Consider the following 18,323-nt stretch of genomic DNA (forward strand, 5'->3'; position numbering starts at 1 on the left):
GATATCATCACAATTCTGTATTAAATTTCGTTATATATTATTAAGTTATGATATTTATTATAGCTACATTACAGACTGAATAACACTATTCACTGCATCTCTCTGTCAATGAGCTTATTTTTTGTGAGGAAAAAAAGTGCTAGTGGTGCTTTGACTTGAGATTATTTTGTCACAGTTCAGTCAGGTAGTTGTGTTTGAAAGTGAGCTGCAAGTACACTGCTGTTCCAATTACAGAATGATCGTACTCCGTCTTCCCCTTACTCTGAAGAGAGACAGAGAGGATGAGCCTCTTCAGCTGATGAAGCTGATGAAGGAAGACATGAGGTTGTAGAGAGAGGCAGAGGAGAGGAGAGCAGTGAGAGAACAGGACAAGCTCTTCACTCTACTTGAGAGATTAGTTGAAAAATAAAAAAAGTAATTGTTAAATGCATTGGTGATTTCATTTATAGTAGTCTTTACAACTATTCAAAACATTAAAAAAAAGTACATAAGTAATGGAATAACAGTGTGTCTGCAGGTCCTTAAAAGTCTTAAATTCAGTGTTATAAATATTAGGTCTTAGAAAATGTGTTTATGTATAATTTAGTTCAGCTGAGCAGGGAGTCCCTGATGGTGCTGCTGGACCTGGATGGGCTGCCACAATAATAAAACTAAAATTTCTGGCTTTATTTCTATAAGCTGTGTCCCGATTGTCAACTGCAGCTGTCAAGGTTGCTAGGAGACAGGAGCGGCGCTTCTTGACGAAAGGGTAAGGGCAGGAACAGCTGGTGATGCAAATAGAAAATCCTCTGTAGACCAGACCATCTCATGGGTACCCGCAGACCCCAGAGGCATACTTTATGTCATATCTCACAGATGCTTTATTCTATCATTCCAATTTTTTCATGACTTTGTCAATTAATTTGTTCCTAATGACTTCATATCATTGTTTTCTGTTTGTGTTGTACTTAGTGCTTTTTAAAAATACCAATGTACTGGGGTCCTGAGGGACCCCAGTCAAAAGCACCCACTGCCGCCTATGCAGTTTTAATAGATGAAACTATTTATTGAATTCATGTTTGCCATAGGTCCTGGTTTAAAGTATCACATACTATCGGGGGGGACATTCTGTCAGTCATTTTGAAGGCTTTGTGGAAAGATATTACTTGGGATGAAAGCTTCAATTTATATTAAAGAAAAGTATGTATTTTTGTTTTCCACAATATGCAAATTAACTAACTTTCCTAAAATAACAACGACAATGATTGAAAGAGAAATAGGTTAACATTTTGCTATGATGGTCGTTTCTTACAGTAATTTATACTTGGGGTCCCCAGGGACCCCAGTCAGTTGTCCTTGTATGTTAAATATGTTGGTAGGATGAAGGTTAAAGGGGACTTATTATGCTTTTCCTTATTATTATAGATGTTTTTGAACTGTGAATCATGCAAAGCTACTCTAGCGGAGTCCAAATATAAGAATATAGAGCTAAAAATGAGCATAATAGGTCCCCTTTAACAACGCTCAGTCTACGAAGGACACGCCTTTGTAGTCCGCGTCCTTCAAGGGATGCGGCCCCTGAACTGAGACACAGCCAAATTAAAAATGTCAATGGTGAAAAAAGGCCAATTCCATCCTCATACATTATTATTATTTACAGTTACATCCTCAAATTCTGTGTGATTGTATAATAGCAGGCTTGTTTAAATTTATTGTAGGCTATCCCTCTTGATGAAGAGAGACCTCAAAGACCCCATACTTGATTCAAACCAGGATATTACCATTACTTGATACAGTATGCATGTTTATTAACAGTACTTTATTAACAGTACTTAAGGGTTGTCTTCATAGCCAATATTTACAATATCTCCATTCTGCTCATTAGAGAGTTATGTACCATGCTCATGTTGGAATGAAATGCAACTTCCAAAAATCCTCTTCAAAGAAAAGGCTACAGAGTGGTGTCTCTCTTCATTGTACTCCACTTCTATACACTCCTGTCAAGTGTGAATGTTCTGGTGATGCGGGAGCAGCTGTCAGATGTGTGGCTGGATAAGAGGAGCTGGGTGCACGCTGTGACAGCACATTGATGTACATGCTGTGGGTCTACTGCTCCCTCCCATGGCTCTATAGCATATTCTCTGTGAGGAGCATGTGAGTGGCAGTGGTCAAGGCTCCCAAAGGAGGTAACATGCTGGGCACACAATTTAAACCCTAGGATTGTGACAACGTGCCATACTGAACAGCATGTTGTGAGTCTGAAAAAAAGGCATTAAAATTCAAAGTCAGTTGTTTTTACAGCTGCACTTAGCAAATTAGCACATTGGTAAGCCAAGGAACTGTGTGCCTTGTGCCAAAATTCTCATTTATGATGGAACCTCATAAAATTTTAGGTTTTTCCTTATCTTTTTGATTTTTCACTTATTATGATTCCCATGTGGAATCATAAATCTCCATTTCAAGTGCCCCGGGCAAGATTCTCATGTAAGAATACAGCAGTTTTATCAACCAGCATCACAAAATTGCGTTGTCAAAAAAAAAGTCACACCCCAACCCCACTAGAAAGGCTGTGAGTTCACCCTATTAAATCTCAGGATTTAGTATGGACACAGGTGAGTGACAAATCCAAAAATTAGAGTGAAATTTTTCAAGATTCCATATGCCATCTTTGACTTGAGAAGAAAAAGAGAATACTCCTTACAAGAACTCTTATCTTCTGATGATCTGTATTACTGCGTGAGGTTGGGTTTGACACCTAAAAGAACCACAACAGAGGGCTGGCAGGATGGCAAGAGCAAACATAAAGGCAGTGTTTCATGAGATCACTGCCTGACTCTGGATGATCAGATGATGTTTACATCAGCTTGAGCAGACTGGAAACTGAGAGGCATTGTTTGAGTGGAAATAAATTGTAGTCTGTCTCTCTTGAGTCTTCCTGCCAGCAGTCTAAAATCTGAAACCCTACGGCTCAATTGTCAGTCAAAATAGTGCATAGCATGGCGACCGCTAAATCTGCGTTACAATTTGAAATTGTGAGATTGATGCACTGTACTGCTCTCATGCAACAACAGCAGCTTTTTGAATGACAATGTGTGTCCTCTAACAGCTCGTTAAGATTCAAGGCTTCTTCTTCACAGTAAGGAAAATAACAACCTATTCCATTCAATTTGCTTAAGAACTGTTCCAGTTATAATAACACACTGAGTTACCTTTAGCATCTCCTCCTGTGTAAACTGAAATGTTGAATACATTAAATTCCAGTTAAATAGGCCATCACATGCAATAGTGTGACTGGGGGATGATGGCTGGGGATGGCAGCTGGGTTGTCATTTGTGTTATAATACCGTAAGTCTCCTTTGGCTTTAAGGTTTTCTTCACAAATATTTATGAATGCAGGTCACCCTATTAGCAGAGACAGACTAGACGGGTATAAAAAACAATCTTTGGTCTGAGGAAAAACAAGCTACACTGGCAGTGAGAAACATATTCGCAGGCAGAATCAGCAAACAAATCCAAAAGGATGAAGGCGGCATTTAAAAAGAGTCAAGTCGCGTCTTCATCCATCGATGGCTAACTGTGGGAGTGGAAATGAGGGTCGTGCACACGCACCTGGTTCCTCAATGAATGAGATTTATAAAACACCATGCATAGGCATGGCTTTATAAATCTGACGAAAAGAATGCATATTTCTGCCTTTTGTGCATACGCTCAGTTTTAGTCATGAATCTACACAGAGTTTTATGCATGTGGCCCCTGGTGTGCAAGTGAGTAGTAGCAGGAGAGGTTCAAACTGCATGGCAGTGACAGTGAGCAGGGGAACTGTGGTCAGATGATGACTCTGATAAAAACATCATAAATATAAATCATAATATATGTCATCAATTGTAAAATCGCAATCACAAACACACACAACAAAAGAAATGATATACTTTTCTGAATATAGAATATGCAATTTTAAACTGATAATTAGATTAATTAGAGCCTATTGCTGGATTAAAAGTGTTGGGCAAATGTTCTCCATACAGTACAGGCTCAATAGAACTCCTTTTTTTGTTCTGACTTGTATATATCATGGATATAGATGAGCTTAAAACCAAATAATAAATGTTGCCAAGATTCATACTGTATATAAATCCTGTCAAATGTTTTCCTGTCTCTCATCTCTTTATTACTTAAACCAACTCAATAAACAAAACAGATGATGTGAAGCTCCTCGGTGATCTTTAGCCCAAAGAACATTTTGCTGTAGAAGTATTTCATTCTAAACACATTTTAAAATCAGTTTAAGCCCAGAAATTAAACACAGTTTCATAATACATGCCTTACATCACTGCATGTTATAACCTCCCCATCAGTTTAAGCCTAACTGTTAACAATCAAACATGAACATTATCATATTAAGCATCTGGATGTCCAAACTTCAATAGTGGATAGCTGAGCTCACTCTAAGCAGGCTTTCAGGTCATTTAAACTATCACATCTACCTAATAATGTAGAATGTGTTGTATAAAGAGGTATTTTTTCCTGTGAACTTGATTGCTTTAAACAGTTGCCTTGAACAATTATCCCATGAATCAGTGAAACATTCAATCCCTGCATGAGATAATTGCTCCTCCTGGCTTTAGCGATGCAGATGGAAAACGGTGTATTTTGATCTCCAAATATCTCCCTGAAGACTTTTGAGGAACTGCTTTCTCATCCGTCTACATGAAAGAGCCCATTGGTTTGACCATTTGGAGTAACCACAGCCTCACCACAAAAGTGCAGTGAATGAGGATTTATGAAATCAGGTTATAGATTAGTTAGTGTTACTGTTGAGATTTCACCGGTGGTCCAACAATCAGCCTCTCTGCTTCAGCAGCAGAACCCTTATTTTATTTGTTCTCGCTCATCTCAATGACAATGGGCGGTTGTCATATCTACTTTGACAGTTGCTATGGTAACAGGTGCTCAGTATTGTTGGTGAGGTATCTATTGCCCCAAGCGGACCATCTAATTCATGTCAGATCTGGACCTCGATGTGTCAATCACATCTACTGGAGAAAAAACAAAATTACAACTGGCAGGTTGATGTTGATGCAGCTGAACAGAAATCAGTCGTGTAAAAACACATTTAATTTAATCTCATAGAGTGTAGAATTTACAGTAAGAGTGAATGATGAACTCTTACTTCAACCACTGAAATTTCAAAAACACATCTCTCTATCTTAATTTAATGTGATTCTCCACTGAGACCCACAAGTTATATCAGAAAAGTGAATCTTTTAAAATTTATACCAAACAATAAAATAAGGAAGTGAAAAGAATTGAAAAGAGAAACTCACAAGGGCACCACTGAACCAACTCATATTCTATCATCATAAAAATTTAAACCACTTTTCACTTAGATTCCTCAGACACTGCACTAATAACTTCAGTTATTACATGAACTACAATATGTAGAGTATGGACATGGTTGTGTAAGACTGTTGAATCAATACATGCAGCCAAAGCTGAAATAATGAAACAGGATGAATATGCTTCATTAATGGTTGAGCTTCCTTAACCTAGATTTTGATCTAGAATTTGTTTTTATATGCATCAGGACCTCGGTTATGCAAACTTTGCTCAACCAGTATTGTCCTAGATTGTCAGATTTTTTCTGCCAAACCTTCTATTAGATACTTGTTTAGTGTTAATGTTAAATGCTAAACAGTCATCTGGGTGGAGAGAGCATGGCATTGGGGAAAGTGAAGGTCTGGGAAAGACACTCAGAGCAGGTTGTGTTGAGTTGAATACAGAAAGCAATTTGGCAAAAAAAAAAAAAAAAAAAAAAGTCATTCCAGCAGCTCAGATGGTAACGTTTCCCTTAGAGGATCAAGTCAAAAAAAACTCCACTACTATAACAACAGAGTCCCTGAGTAAAGACCACCCTCTGTGGTTGCCCACCAGAGTAGAACCAGTGTTACCAACATGTGCTTTCAGAGCTCCAGTATTAACACAGGTACCTCTTTAGGTTCTGTGGTGCCAGGAAATGGAGTAAGTTACCTTTTCACATTAATTGAAACTCAAGCCTTTAATAAATTGTTCCTATAGATATTTATAGCTACTGTACATCTTTTTGTCTTCCGATGTTGGTGATTATGGAAGAACGTGCTCATGAAAACAAGTGTCTCTTAAAAATATACACAGCATCACAGCAATAATCTAGTCTCCTTCAGGAATATTGAGGAAATGAGCAAGAGCTAAAAATATACCAAATGTCATGTGAAAGTCACTATGATTTCACTGTACAACTGAGTGTTTCTAGTTTTCTCGGACTGCCGGGCCAGCAGAGAGATCACGTCTTTCCTCACTTCAGAGGTAGGCCATCTCTATTACATTACACAAGCATTAACATATCATGCTATTTATAGACATCTGCCTCTTCAGCTGCAGCGTTTTAGAGTCATCTAATTCACAGGAATTTCAGGTAACATTTTTGCCTGTCAGTGCCTTCACTGCAGCGGTGAAAAACGGCTACTTGTTAACTCATATTGCACTGTAACAACAGAGACATTTATTATGTGGAACTGCACATTATTGCAGACTGAGATCAGATAAGATGAAATTTTATTGATCCCTATGGGAACATTCTGTGTGCTGCTGAAGTCAAACTAAAAGGATTCAATTTTTCTTTTCCTCTTGCTAAATCCTGGCATCCTAGGTGACACCTTGCTTATCCAGCTATCCTATATATATACATACATACATATATACATACACACACACACATATAGATAGATAGATAGATAGATAGATAGATAGATATTAACACACACACATATTGGAGCACAAAATGCATGGGTGGGAAAGATGTGTAATTGATTAGGTAACTTACAAGTGTTACATGCTCTATTATCACTGTATGTAAATGTGTGCTGAGCTTTTTGCCTTACTACACTCACTCAAGTGCAACTTAGAGATACCTTACTTGGGTATCTTCATTATATACCACTATATACTTCTAATCTACTACATTTCATAGAGAAATAATATGTTTTTACTCCACTACATTTAATTAACAGCTATAATTACAAGTTACATTATAGGTTAAACTGGTCACCGAATACATAGGGAACATCTTATTAAATATGTTACTGCACTCTTATAGATTAAACTATCCAACTATATGGAAAGTAGTTAAAGAGTCTACATACCTACTGTATTGTCCACCTACACAGGTGTTTTCTGGACAGTGGAGGCATGCACAAGATGTGCTTGATTAACATGACCACCGCTCTTTAGTTACACCTGTTCAGGGTGGGATAACTTTATCATCCTTGTTGCTATGCTCAAATTGGTGATGCTACATAATTCCTAGCATAGCTCCATCCAATTTCACCTGAGAGTCACCCTGCACAAGTCTTACCAGGTTAACTCAAAACACCTGTGTGGGTGTGCAGGTCTTAAAACAGACAGGTGCCCAGAACTGCTGGCTGGATGGTCTAACAGCTTCGCAACCACCCTTTAAAATTAGTAACAGTAAATTAAATGCAAGACATTCAGTTGAGTATTTTTTCACTGAGTATCTGAATATTTCTTCCAACACTGAATATAACTGAGCTTTCAGAAACACAAATGTGTATATCTAGAACATGTGCAGTTCAATTTGGGGAATGCAACTATAATAATAATAATAGATCACTGCATATGGATGGATAGTCAAAGACATAGGAAAAGAAATGGACGGAAAACATGAATATAGAGGGATAATTTCACAAGCAGCAAGTATCAGCTGCACAGTTAAAAACAAACACATTTTCACCATTTTCATTTCCTGTGTGCATTAGTCTCAAATTGTTTTACTGTTTACATTTGTACTGACTTATCAGCTTGTCAGTCATCTGTCAGGCGCTTTGTACTGCAATGACCTGTACCAAAGGTGCTATACAAATAAGGTTTGATTGATTGATTGATTGTGTCTCTTCTGCTTTAAATCTCCATATGCGCTATGAGCGTAACTGACGGGGCTCTCGCGCATTCTACGTACGTGTCCTACGCAGCGGCGGAGCAGGAAGAACTACAAGGCTAAACCTAAACGCTGTCCAGAAAAGACGTTTTCTTTCTGTTAGTTACTGACGAACAAGCCCAGCTAAAGCTCGGCGGGAAGGACACGCACTGACAGTCTCCAGTGACTGTTTATTTGCAGCAGCTGTGAGGTGACCTGCGTTATTCCACATACAGCAGCAGGTGAGTCACATCATCGGCTGCTGCTAGTTTCTGTCCTCCGAAACGGTTTCATACAGCAGCTGTGGTGACGTTTTTTCCCTAAAACGGCAAACATTAGCCGGGTTAGACCATTAAAGAACTGCACAGGTGTACTTTGGAGGCTGTTTGTGCCCGCTGAAACATTTCTTCATGTCGTTGCGTCTTTGGAAATGTGTACACGACACTGCGCATGCGCGAGAAATGACACTTGATTCATGTACAGTGTAAGTTCATCGTCCCACATTGTTTCTTGTGCAGAATCCTGAGCAGGATGTCGTCACCTTCTTAAAATAATGGCCCAAGTCATTTTTTCAGGTTTCTCAGAAAACACAAAACATCATCATGGTGTGCACAAGCTGCCTCTAGACACTGCGCAACAGGCATACTATAATACTGGATTACTAATATTATGTTCAAGTGAGATTTTCATTAAATAAAAACTCAAAAGTAAAGAGGATCCTTTGTCATTTTTTTTAGTTATACACATCATTTCTATCTGTTAGATTACAATACAGTATTCAGATCTTAATTAGATCATGTAATGTGGAAAAAAATGAGACAAGAACTGTAAATGAAATATTGTTGAAAAAGCAGAGAAGAGTTAACAGAAAGCCTATCACTTGTAACAGCCACAGATTCTGGAGCCTTTCCACTCTTTGCTAAATGCTAACTTCATGGACTTAGCTATTTTGCTGATTAAAATGCTGACTAAAAAGACTGAATAAAAAGACTAAATAACTATATAATATGACGATTTAGTCACTCTCTTGACGTAGGCCATTATACTACAGGGGTAGAATCGCATGATCTGTTCCTAACTGAGGATGTGGGCCATTTTACCAGAGGTGACCAGCATCATAAGGAGATGATTTAGGTAGAAAAAAATCATTTTTGTGAAAAAATGACTTGGACCATTATTTTAGGAAGGTGACAATAGGGAAGTTATAACATTTAAAAAATAAAAGAACATGAAATCTAATCGTAATTTATCTGAATTATCTGTTTGGAGAGTTACCATACATATTAACAGCAGTGAATTCCACAGTCAGTTGATTAATTTTCTTTTTATTCCCTAGATGAAAGAAGCAATGCCTGAGAAACATGTCTCACAAAGAAGATAATGAAGGGAAAAAGAGGTGAGGAGCACAAACAAACAAGCATGACAATTCCAATAGTGCTTATTAGGCCACTGGGGAAATCACTCCATGTAAATGTAGGCTAATGCAGCAGTGTTGTATCGAACACCCTCTTTCAGTTCTCACCACACCGAATTGTACGGCAGCATCCCTCCAAGATGTCTGCCGATTGTGTACCACCCAGACTACAACATCACCTTCATGGGCCTTGAAAAGCTCCATCCATTTGATGCGGGGAAGTGGGGGAAAGTCATTCACTTCTTGAAAGGTAAGAATGTGACAAGCATCTTCCTGAGCTTATGTATATGGAATCACAGAGGTAGAGAACAAAGAGGAAGATGGAGAGGGGAGAGGTGAGGTATAGTTGCTGGAAAGGGGAAAGGCAGAGTAATAGAGCACAGATAATTAGAAGAAACTCCCTGTGGGAGCCTGCGCAGGTACAGTAGATGAGGCCCAGCGCGGGTTTCAAGGCCAAGGGAAGACAGTCGCTGGCTAACTGGCACGACTTCACACAAAGTTGTTGTCAAATGCACCATGGATCGTCTTAGCTACAGAAAGCGCTGTACGCAGCTTAATGAATTCACCAAACTTTTAGAAGTTAAGAGTGCAAATAAAAAACTAAGCCTGTGCTGACAGTGGAAAACCTGGATTTTTTTTTTAAATGTACCCTTGCAATAAGTGGAGAAAAAGTGGATGATATTGCAAATATAACCAGCCTGTTTAGGAAATCATATAACGGTGCTTGTTTTGTAATAGATTTTAATGAGCCCTCTATGTCACAGTCAGAGTCAGAGGCTGAATTTTTTTAAAACATTATGGTGTAATGGTCCAAGAAAAATAGAACAGTCTCTTAATGGAACAGCTAATGTTAGTAAAAAAAAAAAAAAAGTGATGCTAAAATTCACCCTAATCATGTTAAAAATCATGTTGCTATGAAACATGTGCACTGTATGCTTAGTAACCATAGCTGCATCTTGAAAAATTAAATGTTTTTTCAGGTCATTGCAATAAGTTGTCAGATATAAACTGTTGGTTGGGGGGGGGGCGATATGGTCAAAATTAATATCGTGGTAGTTATCTCAGTATTAGTTTATGACCATATATACTTTGCTCAAAAATAGCATGATAAAAAACTCAAATTCATGCTCATCATATTGATTCTAATGGTTATATTCTCATGTACCAGGTGCCAAGTACTGCACAAGCTTCATTAAAGTCTCCTTTGTCAGAATGACAAAAAGCCGTCACTTAAACTGATAGATCGAGCCAGCAGTGTCGAGTATTCTATGTCTGAAAAGGGCTTAAATGTGTAGCAGGCTTGGACCTTTTTGGTCCTTTCACCTGGTTGGAGGTTATAATTTACAATTGGTGAATGAAAATTATGCAGCACAAAGGTAAAACTTGAGCTCAATTGTGAAAGTTTGATTCAGAAAATTGGTATTACAGTCTATGTTTTTCATTGTAAGGACACATATTTGTGGACTCATGCCTATTTGACTATAATCACACAATACCTTTGTCTCAGAGGAGCAGTTCATCACTGACGGGAACATTGTTGAAGCCCGTGAAGCTACTGAAGAGGATCTGCTGGTGGTTCACACCAAACGCTACCTCAACAGATTAAAGGTAGCATCGTTATCCCTCAACACCACCAACCTTTAATGTGTCTCTCTCATTATGTCAGCATGGCATGTTCACTACAGTTCTTCTCATATCTTCACCTTCTCTGTTCATCACTCAGAGGTACTGAGGAGCTGAGGGATCCGGCAAAGATTGAAATTGATTTCATTGTTATTAAAACGAAACGTTACTGCATGTTCATATTTAATATTTCATTAATGTGATTCACACCAAACTGTTTGTATTCATTTTCCATCTCATATTGTAATGCAGGAGGTGACATAAGAGAGCAAGGAGTGCTCATTAAAATGCAGTGGATTATCTCATTGGGGAAATAGTTCTCAATCACATCAATCATGTCAAGCATATTCAGGGGATAGCACCTCTCTGAGTCCTTCCAATCAAAACAGTTTTTGCGCTTTTAATTTATCAGCCTCAGGAGTTGCTCATGATCCACATTTGTTTTTACTTTCAGACTGGATTTAGAAGGCCGCAGTTGAGTTGCGTTTGACTATTTCATACGGTCATTGTTACAGGAATACTGAGACATGACTGTAAACCTCTCATAAAGGAGTGTCTGCTGTAGGAAAAGTAGAGCCGATAACAGTAGTTCTATCATGTCAAAGACTTTGCATTTCTTCTCTTTCCCCTTCACTGCATGCAGAGCCAAATCATGGAGGGCTCCAGAGAGGTACCTCAGTACTCCTGCCTTGCATTTGCATTATTATGTGCCGTCCTGTTTTCATGTGAGAGTCAAGACTCAAGCACTGGCAGCATTGTGTTGTCTTTAGTCAGCTTTTCTACACCCTCATATCCAAACCCTGGTGGGCACACATAGGAAACATGTTGGGGGGGGTTTCTAGGCATTTGAGGTTCATCTGTGTAGCACAGAAAAAGGTCTATACTACTGTATATCTAATTGTGCTCTTTTTCACTTTAGTGGTCTCTGGTGGTGGCAACAATTACAGAAATCCCACCTCTCCTGTTTCTGCCTAATTTCCTGGTGCAGCGAAAGGTGTTGAAACCTTTGCGGACACAGACAGGAGGAACAATAATGGTAGGAATCCGACAGCCTCGTCGTGCTTTTTGTGTGTCTTCATCATGTTTTCAGTTGGTAATGGTCACATGTTTTTGCCAACTATCCCTCCTCATTAGTCAGAGAAAGAAATAGAGATTATGTTCTGTGGTGTAGAAGCTCTGCCAAATAATGATGTGATCCATTACTGTCTCTGTTACCTTTCATCAAATACAACAATCTCTTCAGGTGCTTTACAGATCGCCCATGCAGCACCCATTCATGATGGTATTAATGAGAAGATTTACCATCAAATACAGAATTTGAAGGCACTTCCACAAAAACAGTTTTTTATTTTTTGGATATTAGAGATGAACTCAACATCTCATACTCTTTAACTTCCCCTTAAATGTCTATTATCCATAGCAAGACTGTAAAATCTATTTCTAGTTGTAGTGCAAAAAAAAAAAAATGTTACATTATAAAATTCTCATTTAGAGTGTAAACAAATGTATTGATTATGACTTTGTAGCTGAGAAATTCAAGTACATTAGCAGATATTTGGCACATTAGTCTTGCTGTCTGACTAGTATTATTATCATACTGTTGTTTCCTAATTTCATCCCACTGGATCTGTGCAGTACAGAGCGGGTGTGTAGCACCACTGCAAGTCTACATCAGTCCAGCACATGGATCACTATGCTGGTAGTGAAGTGTTGAGCTCCACAAAATTTACATTTGCTAGGCTGCTGCCCTCCATACACTACTTTATCTCCCATGAAAAACAGGCTTAGACAGGCAATTTATCATATTACTTGTATCTAGACATGACATTTACAGCTAAATATGTACAAAGACATTCACATTGTTTAGTCAACCTTTTAGAAATTTTACATCACGTCGAAGCTTTGCGTTTGATGATGCAGCATCAACGATAAGGTTTTGTAGGCACGATAGCATAATAGGATTTAATTTTACATTTTATGCAAATGTTGTTGCATTAAGGGAAATAATGTTTTGCACAGAGTACAGTGTAATTGTTTAGTCCTTGCTGATAGAAGAACGCCTGAGGGGGAACAAGTGAAGTGAACACACGTGATGGGAAAGCTCGGCACCTGCTGAGGGGAAATTACATCTATGAAAATGCTGCTTGATAAAAGAGATGGAAATTACTTTTGTTGGCACTCCACAATCCCGCATAGTGACTAGACCTGAACCAGCTGGACCAGGACCTTCTCAGACTCCTATTGAAATTGGGGATTCTCTGATCTTAAATCAAATTGGAATGATTATGAATGTGAGGCAATTGGTTTGGCGAGAATCAGTCCATGGTTTTTGACAAATGGGGCAGGTGTTAGTCTGTTTTTTGTAAATAACGATGGAGAAATCTTGTTGTACGGTATTCCCAAGGAAGAAAAGCATCCATATTGATCTTGTGATGGTGGGACGACACGCGTTTGGAGAGGTTAACCAGTCATGCGAGGTGTGATGAATGAGTCAACAGCCTTGAAAACTCAGTTCAGCCAAATTCTTTGGCTCCTCATTAATCGTGATGTAATAGGCAATACACCAAGGTCTATGTCATTTTCAGCTGCCGCGCCAAGTATGAATAGCAGAACACTGGCTAACTGTAGTCTCAGTTTGTACCTCTCACACAAAGCTGCTATAATGTTACCAAGCCTGATAAGTGATGGAAGACAGACAACGTTTTAAATGAACGAGGGATTTTATTTCTCTTCTGTGATAGTAAACACAACACACGGGCCTGGCGATAACTAATGTGCTATATTCACAGTTTGACTAGATATTAGGAGATGATGAACTGTAGCATTAACCATGATAAACAGCAGGATAAGCACTGTACTTCTGTGGACAGCATCAGCAGCAAAACATATTTTAGCCACCAAAAAAAAGGCCCACCCAAAAAAAAAAAAAAAAAAAATCAGTATCAGTTTAAACCTGCAGTGCAGAAATCTTACATATAAATGAATGTCTGTTACATTCAAACCCTTGACAAACAATGTTCACACAATGCTGATGAAGTGTTTTCCTTGTTGAGTTGTGGTGGAAGTGTAGTAACACAAAGAGGGACTTCTACATGATTTGACTCATTTGGATGACTGAAACTCCATCACTTACATTGTAAGTGCATTATGAAGGGATCTTCTAATAACCTGTATGAACAGAAGGAGTGATTATGGCAAGAAAAACCTATTTCAATGTTCATTTGGGCACCTGACTGTTGTTTTAAGACAGACTTAAAAAATTGTGAACGTGTTCTTTAAAGTGTCAGTTTTGGAAAGTTACAGAAATTGTCCAATGTCAGAATACTGGCAGCTTTACTCTCCAGCAGGTTGTTCTGTGATTGACAGTAAGCTGATTAGAAACTGTCAAGTATCTATAGAGGAGCAGAAATGTCCAAACTGCTCTTGTTTGGGATGAATTGAAATTGCAGCTTCAGTGGTTTTTATCACTGTGATTCTGCTTAGTATTAGCAAATGAAAATTGAAAATATATATAAGAGGTAAGACAGAGTAGCTTGAGTTTAAAAAATTGAAAGTGATTGTGTTGTCCAACTTTCCATGATAAGAGCTTCTCGTCCATGTAATGTCTCAAATTATCTGGGTTGAGCGTGTCTTGATGGTTTGTTTGTGAGTTTTCTGTCCTCCCACTAAAAATGAAACGGAATGATGTTGTCCTCTTTGCGCCGCTTACTTTGTTTCCAGTGAAGCATGAGGAGAAACTAGGAACCACCTCTATTAGTCTTGCTATGCAAAAAGGAGGAATAAGAAACAAACAGGAAGCTCATACAATATAAGTACGGCTGCAGACATGAATGTTGATGAGCTGATCAGTGTATGTACTGTATGGTTTTCAGTGCATATAGTTGATATAATTACAAAGGATATCAGGCGCAGCATCATGCGGCTCACTCGAACACATGCATTATGGGCCTGATGGTTGATGAAATCATGCAGATGAAATTAGAGGGCAATATGCCTGCTACTTTCTTTTACCCTGAGTGCTTGTTTTCCCTAGACTGAGTGGAGTATTAGAGCCATGGCCAGGGTGTGTGCATACATGCTAATGTGTGTTATTACCCATCCATCAGAGAGCCATATTGGTATTTACACACAATCTCCTCAGCTCATATCTCCTCCCCTCAGGCGTTCTACACGCTGAGCTCCAGGAATACATGGCAGAGAGGCTCCCTTTTTCATCCAAGAGAGAAATCCTGACCTGCCTTTTCAAAGGAGCAGCTGCCACTGTGCATGTAACAGCATCAGGGCTCGAAATTAACTTTTTTCGTCAGTGTCCTGCAACTGTCCCAAATTCTACTATCAGCTGTCACTGTCACTTAAAAACCATTGTCCCAAAGTGAAGTTCTTCTTTTTCATTCTAAAATTGCTGCTCATTAAACCTGTCCTTAAGTACAATAGGTTGTACGCAATTGCATACATTTTAACAGTGCAATTATTATTTAGACACACTCCGTCTGTCTGTCTGTTTGTATGTATGTATGTGTGTCCTTTGCATATCTTGAGAACCATTCATCTGATCTACTTCACATTTGGTGGCTGTATTGCTGGGGACCCAGGGACGTGCAGTGTCAAAGTTGGTACAATTTGGACACGCAACATGTTTTAATATTAATAACAACCTTCACTCAGTCGCTCAGCTCTGCAGCAGTGGGGCGGGGCTTCGGGGCTCTTTGACTGCATGTCAAGATCACAGGCGGAGAGCAGAGCTGTTCAGGAAGTCAGTTTTCACATGGCGTACTTGGACACATGACACATTTAATATTACTAAACTTTGAATAAACAAGCGAACAGTGAGCCGCTCAACTCTGTGTTTTAGTGCCGAGTATGCTGTCCAGGAGTGAGGAAAGAGCCGGTGTTGAAATGGTGACCGTCCTCCATTACTAGAGTGGAGCATTTCAACAAATCTGAAAATGAATTTGGATCAGTCTAAGTGAATATTCTTACCCAGGATAAATTTGATGATTTGGAAATTACGTAGGGCCTAACTTGAAATAGCTAAATGACAATACTGCAAATTCATTACTTCAGTACTTAACATCTGTTTATAATAGAATGTTAATTTCTTTCATATTGTTGATGTCTATACTCATTCACACCTCACTCCAACAGTATTCATTTTTCTACACACTGAAGCAGCAATACCAGAGTCCAAGCTATCGTACTGTTCCAAACAGACACATTTTGAACGGGCACCACGCTGGTATATTGACAGTGACCAATATGGTGCAGCTCAATTAGCACTTGCAACTTTTCTGGCACTGATATTATGACAAAGCAACCTTGAATAACACTGCATATTAACATTTTAACAGTGTTCAATTTTTGTGACCATTTATACACACAGCCAAATGTTATATACCTTGCTCCGCTTATCAAAAGTGCAACATGTGGGGAACATACAGACTCGGCGGCCCTTACTTACTCTTACACAGATGTTTTGTGGGGCGTGTGAAAATTCAGAATTGGGTCATATGTTTAGCTATACAGGTTCCCGTGAGTTCCATGTGAGTGACTAATCATGAATGATTGATCATGAATGATTGAATGAGCTAGCAGTCATTCACATTCGCTGTAGGACTGTTAATATGTCACTTTAGTAGGTTTTTAATATTTTTACGGGCAAGAAAGTAACCATTTAGGTTTCCAATATGTGGTCAGTTTATCCAAATTTGCTCCGACATTTCTCTACTGTCCCAGAATTGTCCCAGACACTGCATCTTTCTGTCCCAGTCCTATAGATCAGTCCTTTCAACCCCACCTAAACCGCACACCACCTATCCAGTCATCCTGCACTGCCAACCAGCGGACATTGCGTGCGACCCAGCTGGAGAGCGCTGATCGGACAGAAATTAAATCGCCTCTCTTAAAACGGAAGTAGAGTGAGAAAGGCCAAAACAAACTTTCGAAATAAACTAAAATCTAAGGTGGAGGAAATTTTTATTGATATCAATATCTGCCCACAAGTGTGGTGGTCAGTTGTACCATCATGGCTAATCTAAGAGCCTGAAGTTGATCTATGCATACTGAATAATAACAACAACAAAAAAGAAATTAGGAGATAAAGTGAGGAAGTTAAGTCTCATCTGCAACAAGAATGGAGTTCTTATTTAGATTTATACAGCTGGATCAAAGGATCCAGAGAGTGAGAAAGTGGCATTTAGAGTAACCATTCCTGAGTTAAGAATTAAAAATGGACACTGAATTTGAGATCAGATGTCAGTATTCACAGCAGAGATGCTGGCAATATTATGGGCGCTGTGTCTGGTAACTGGATAGGTGGTGTGCAGTTTGGGTGGGGTTTTGAAGGAGAGGGCTCTCCATACAGTCCCAGGTGCTATTTATATTGTCCCTGGGACAACGGGACATCCTTCATTTCGAGTGTGCATTCCTCTTAGTAAAAAAAACAAACAAAAAACATACAGTATGGAACCTTCTTTTGGATTTCCTTGAATGCAACTTGCGTGTCTGAACTGTTTTGGCCATCAGCCCTTGAGAAGAATGTAGTGATTTGAATGTTTTGTAACTACATTCCTAAGAATGTCCTTTATCTGTGGAGTGTATTAGATAAGCCTTCAATGGTTTCTTAAGAGGATGAACCAGTGGTGCAACCAGCCCTAAATAACCTCTTCCTCATGTGCACATCAGGATTAGGTTGATCAACATGTAAGACAAACACTGCTTTCAGGAGTAGATTTAACATATAGTGTGATTGTAAGAGAGGTCCCCATGGAAAGGTGAAAATGCCTGTTAGCATGTTTTTCTATAGGTATAAATGAATGCTCCAGCATATCATTCTATTTATATTTAAATGAATAATTCAACATTTTGAGAAACATGCTTATTTTCTTGCTTTCCACAAGTCAGATGAGAGGATTGATCTCCTGGCTGTATGTTAAGTGCAGAACTGGAGTCAGGATGTGGTTAGCCTAGCTTAGCATAAAGACTTGGAGCAGGTGGAAATGGCTAGCTTGGCTCTGTCCAAAGTGAAACAATACACAGCTACCATCACCTTTAAAGAAGACTTACCACCTACAATATCTTCTTTGTTTAACCCATACAAAAACAGAAATGTAGGTGTAAATTTTTTTATTTATTTTTTTGTGGGAGTCACTTGCTGGAACTGTTTCTTGATGAGCAACAGTTTGCCCATTTGCTCAGCACTTCTGTGCTGATACGGTCGAAGAGCATATTGTTGTGATCCCCATGGGTCTCTCAGGCACAATGGTACAAAACTGCAACCTCACCGTGACAACAACACTTTGAAAGCTGTACACACTCACTGCACCTGGCTCTTGTTCATCA

The 18,323-nt window shown here is 38.9% G+C and overlaps 1 protein-coding gene across 3 annotated transcripts in view; it reads left to right on the forward strand.

Moving 5' to 3' along the window:
• The first annotated feature begins 650 nt into the window (after positions 1–650).
• Positions 651–18,323, forward strand: part of hdac11 (histone deacetylase 11) — a 36,866-nt gene continuing 19,193 nt past the window's right edge. The window contains exons 1-5 of one of the 3 annotated variants that reach the window (XM_044349077.1): positions 651–748; positions 9,285–9,344; positions 9,464–9,612; positions 10,870–10,970; positions 11,905–12,021. In XM_044349077.1, the coding sequence (XP_044205012.1) occupies positions 9,310–9,344; positions 9,464–9,612; positions 10,870–10,970; positions 11,905–12,021 (402 nt within the window). In that variant the 5' untranslated portion in view covers positions 651–748; positions 9,285–9,309. Of the gene's footprint in view, positions 749–7,065; positions 8,191–9,284; positions 9,345–9,463; positions 9,613–10,869; positions 10,971–11,904; positions 12,022–18,323 lie in introns of those variants that run through there. The other 2 variants (XM_044349078.1, XM_044349076.1) reach the window with 2 other exon arrangements.

This window comes from Thunnus albacares, chromosome 4 (genome assembly GCF_914725855.1).
Source record: "Thunnus albacares chromosome 4, fThuAlb1.1, whole genome shotgun sequence".
Taxonomy (NCBI): domain Eukaryota; kingdom Metazoa; phylum Chordata; class Actinopteri; order Scombriformes; family Scombridae; genus Thunnus; species Thunnus albacares.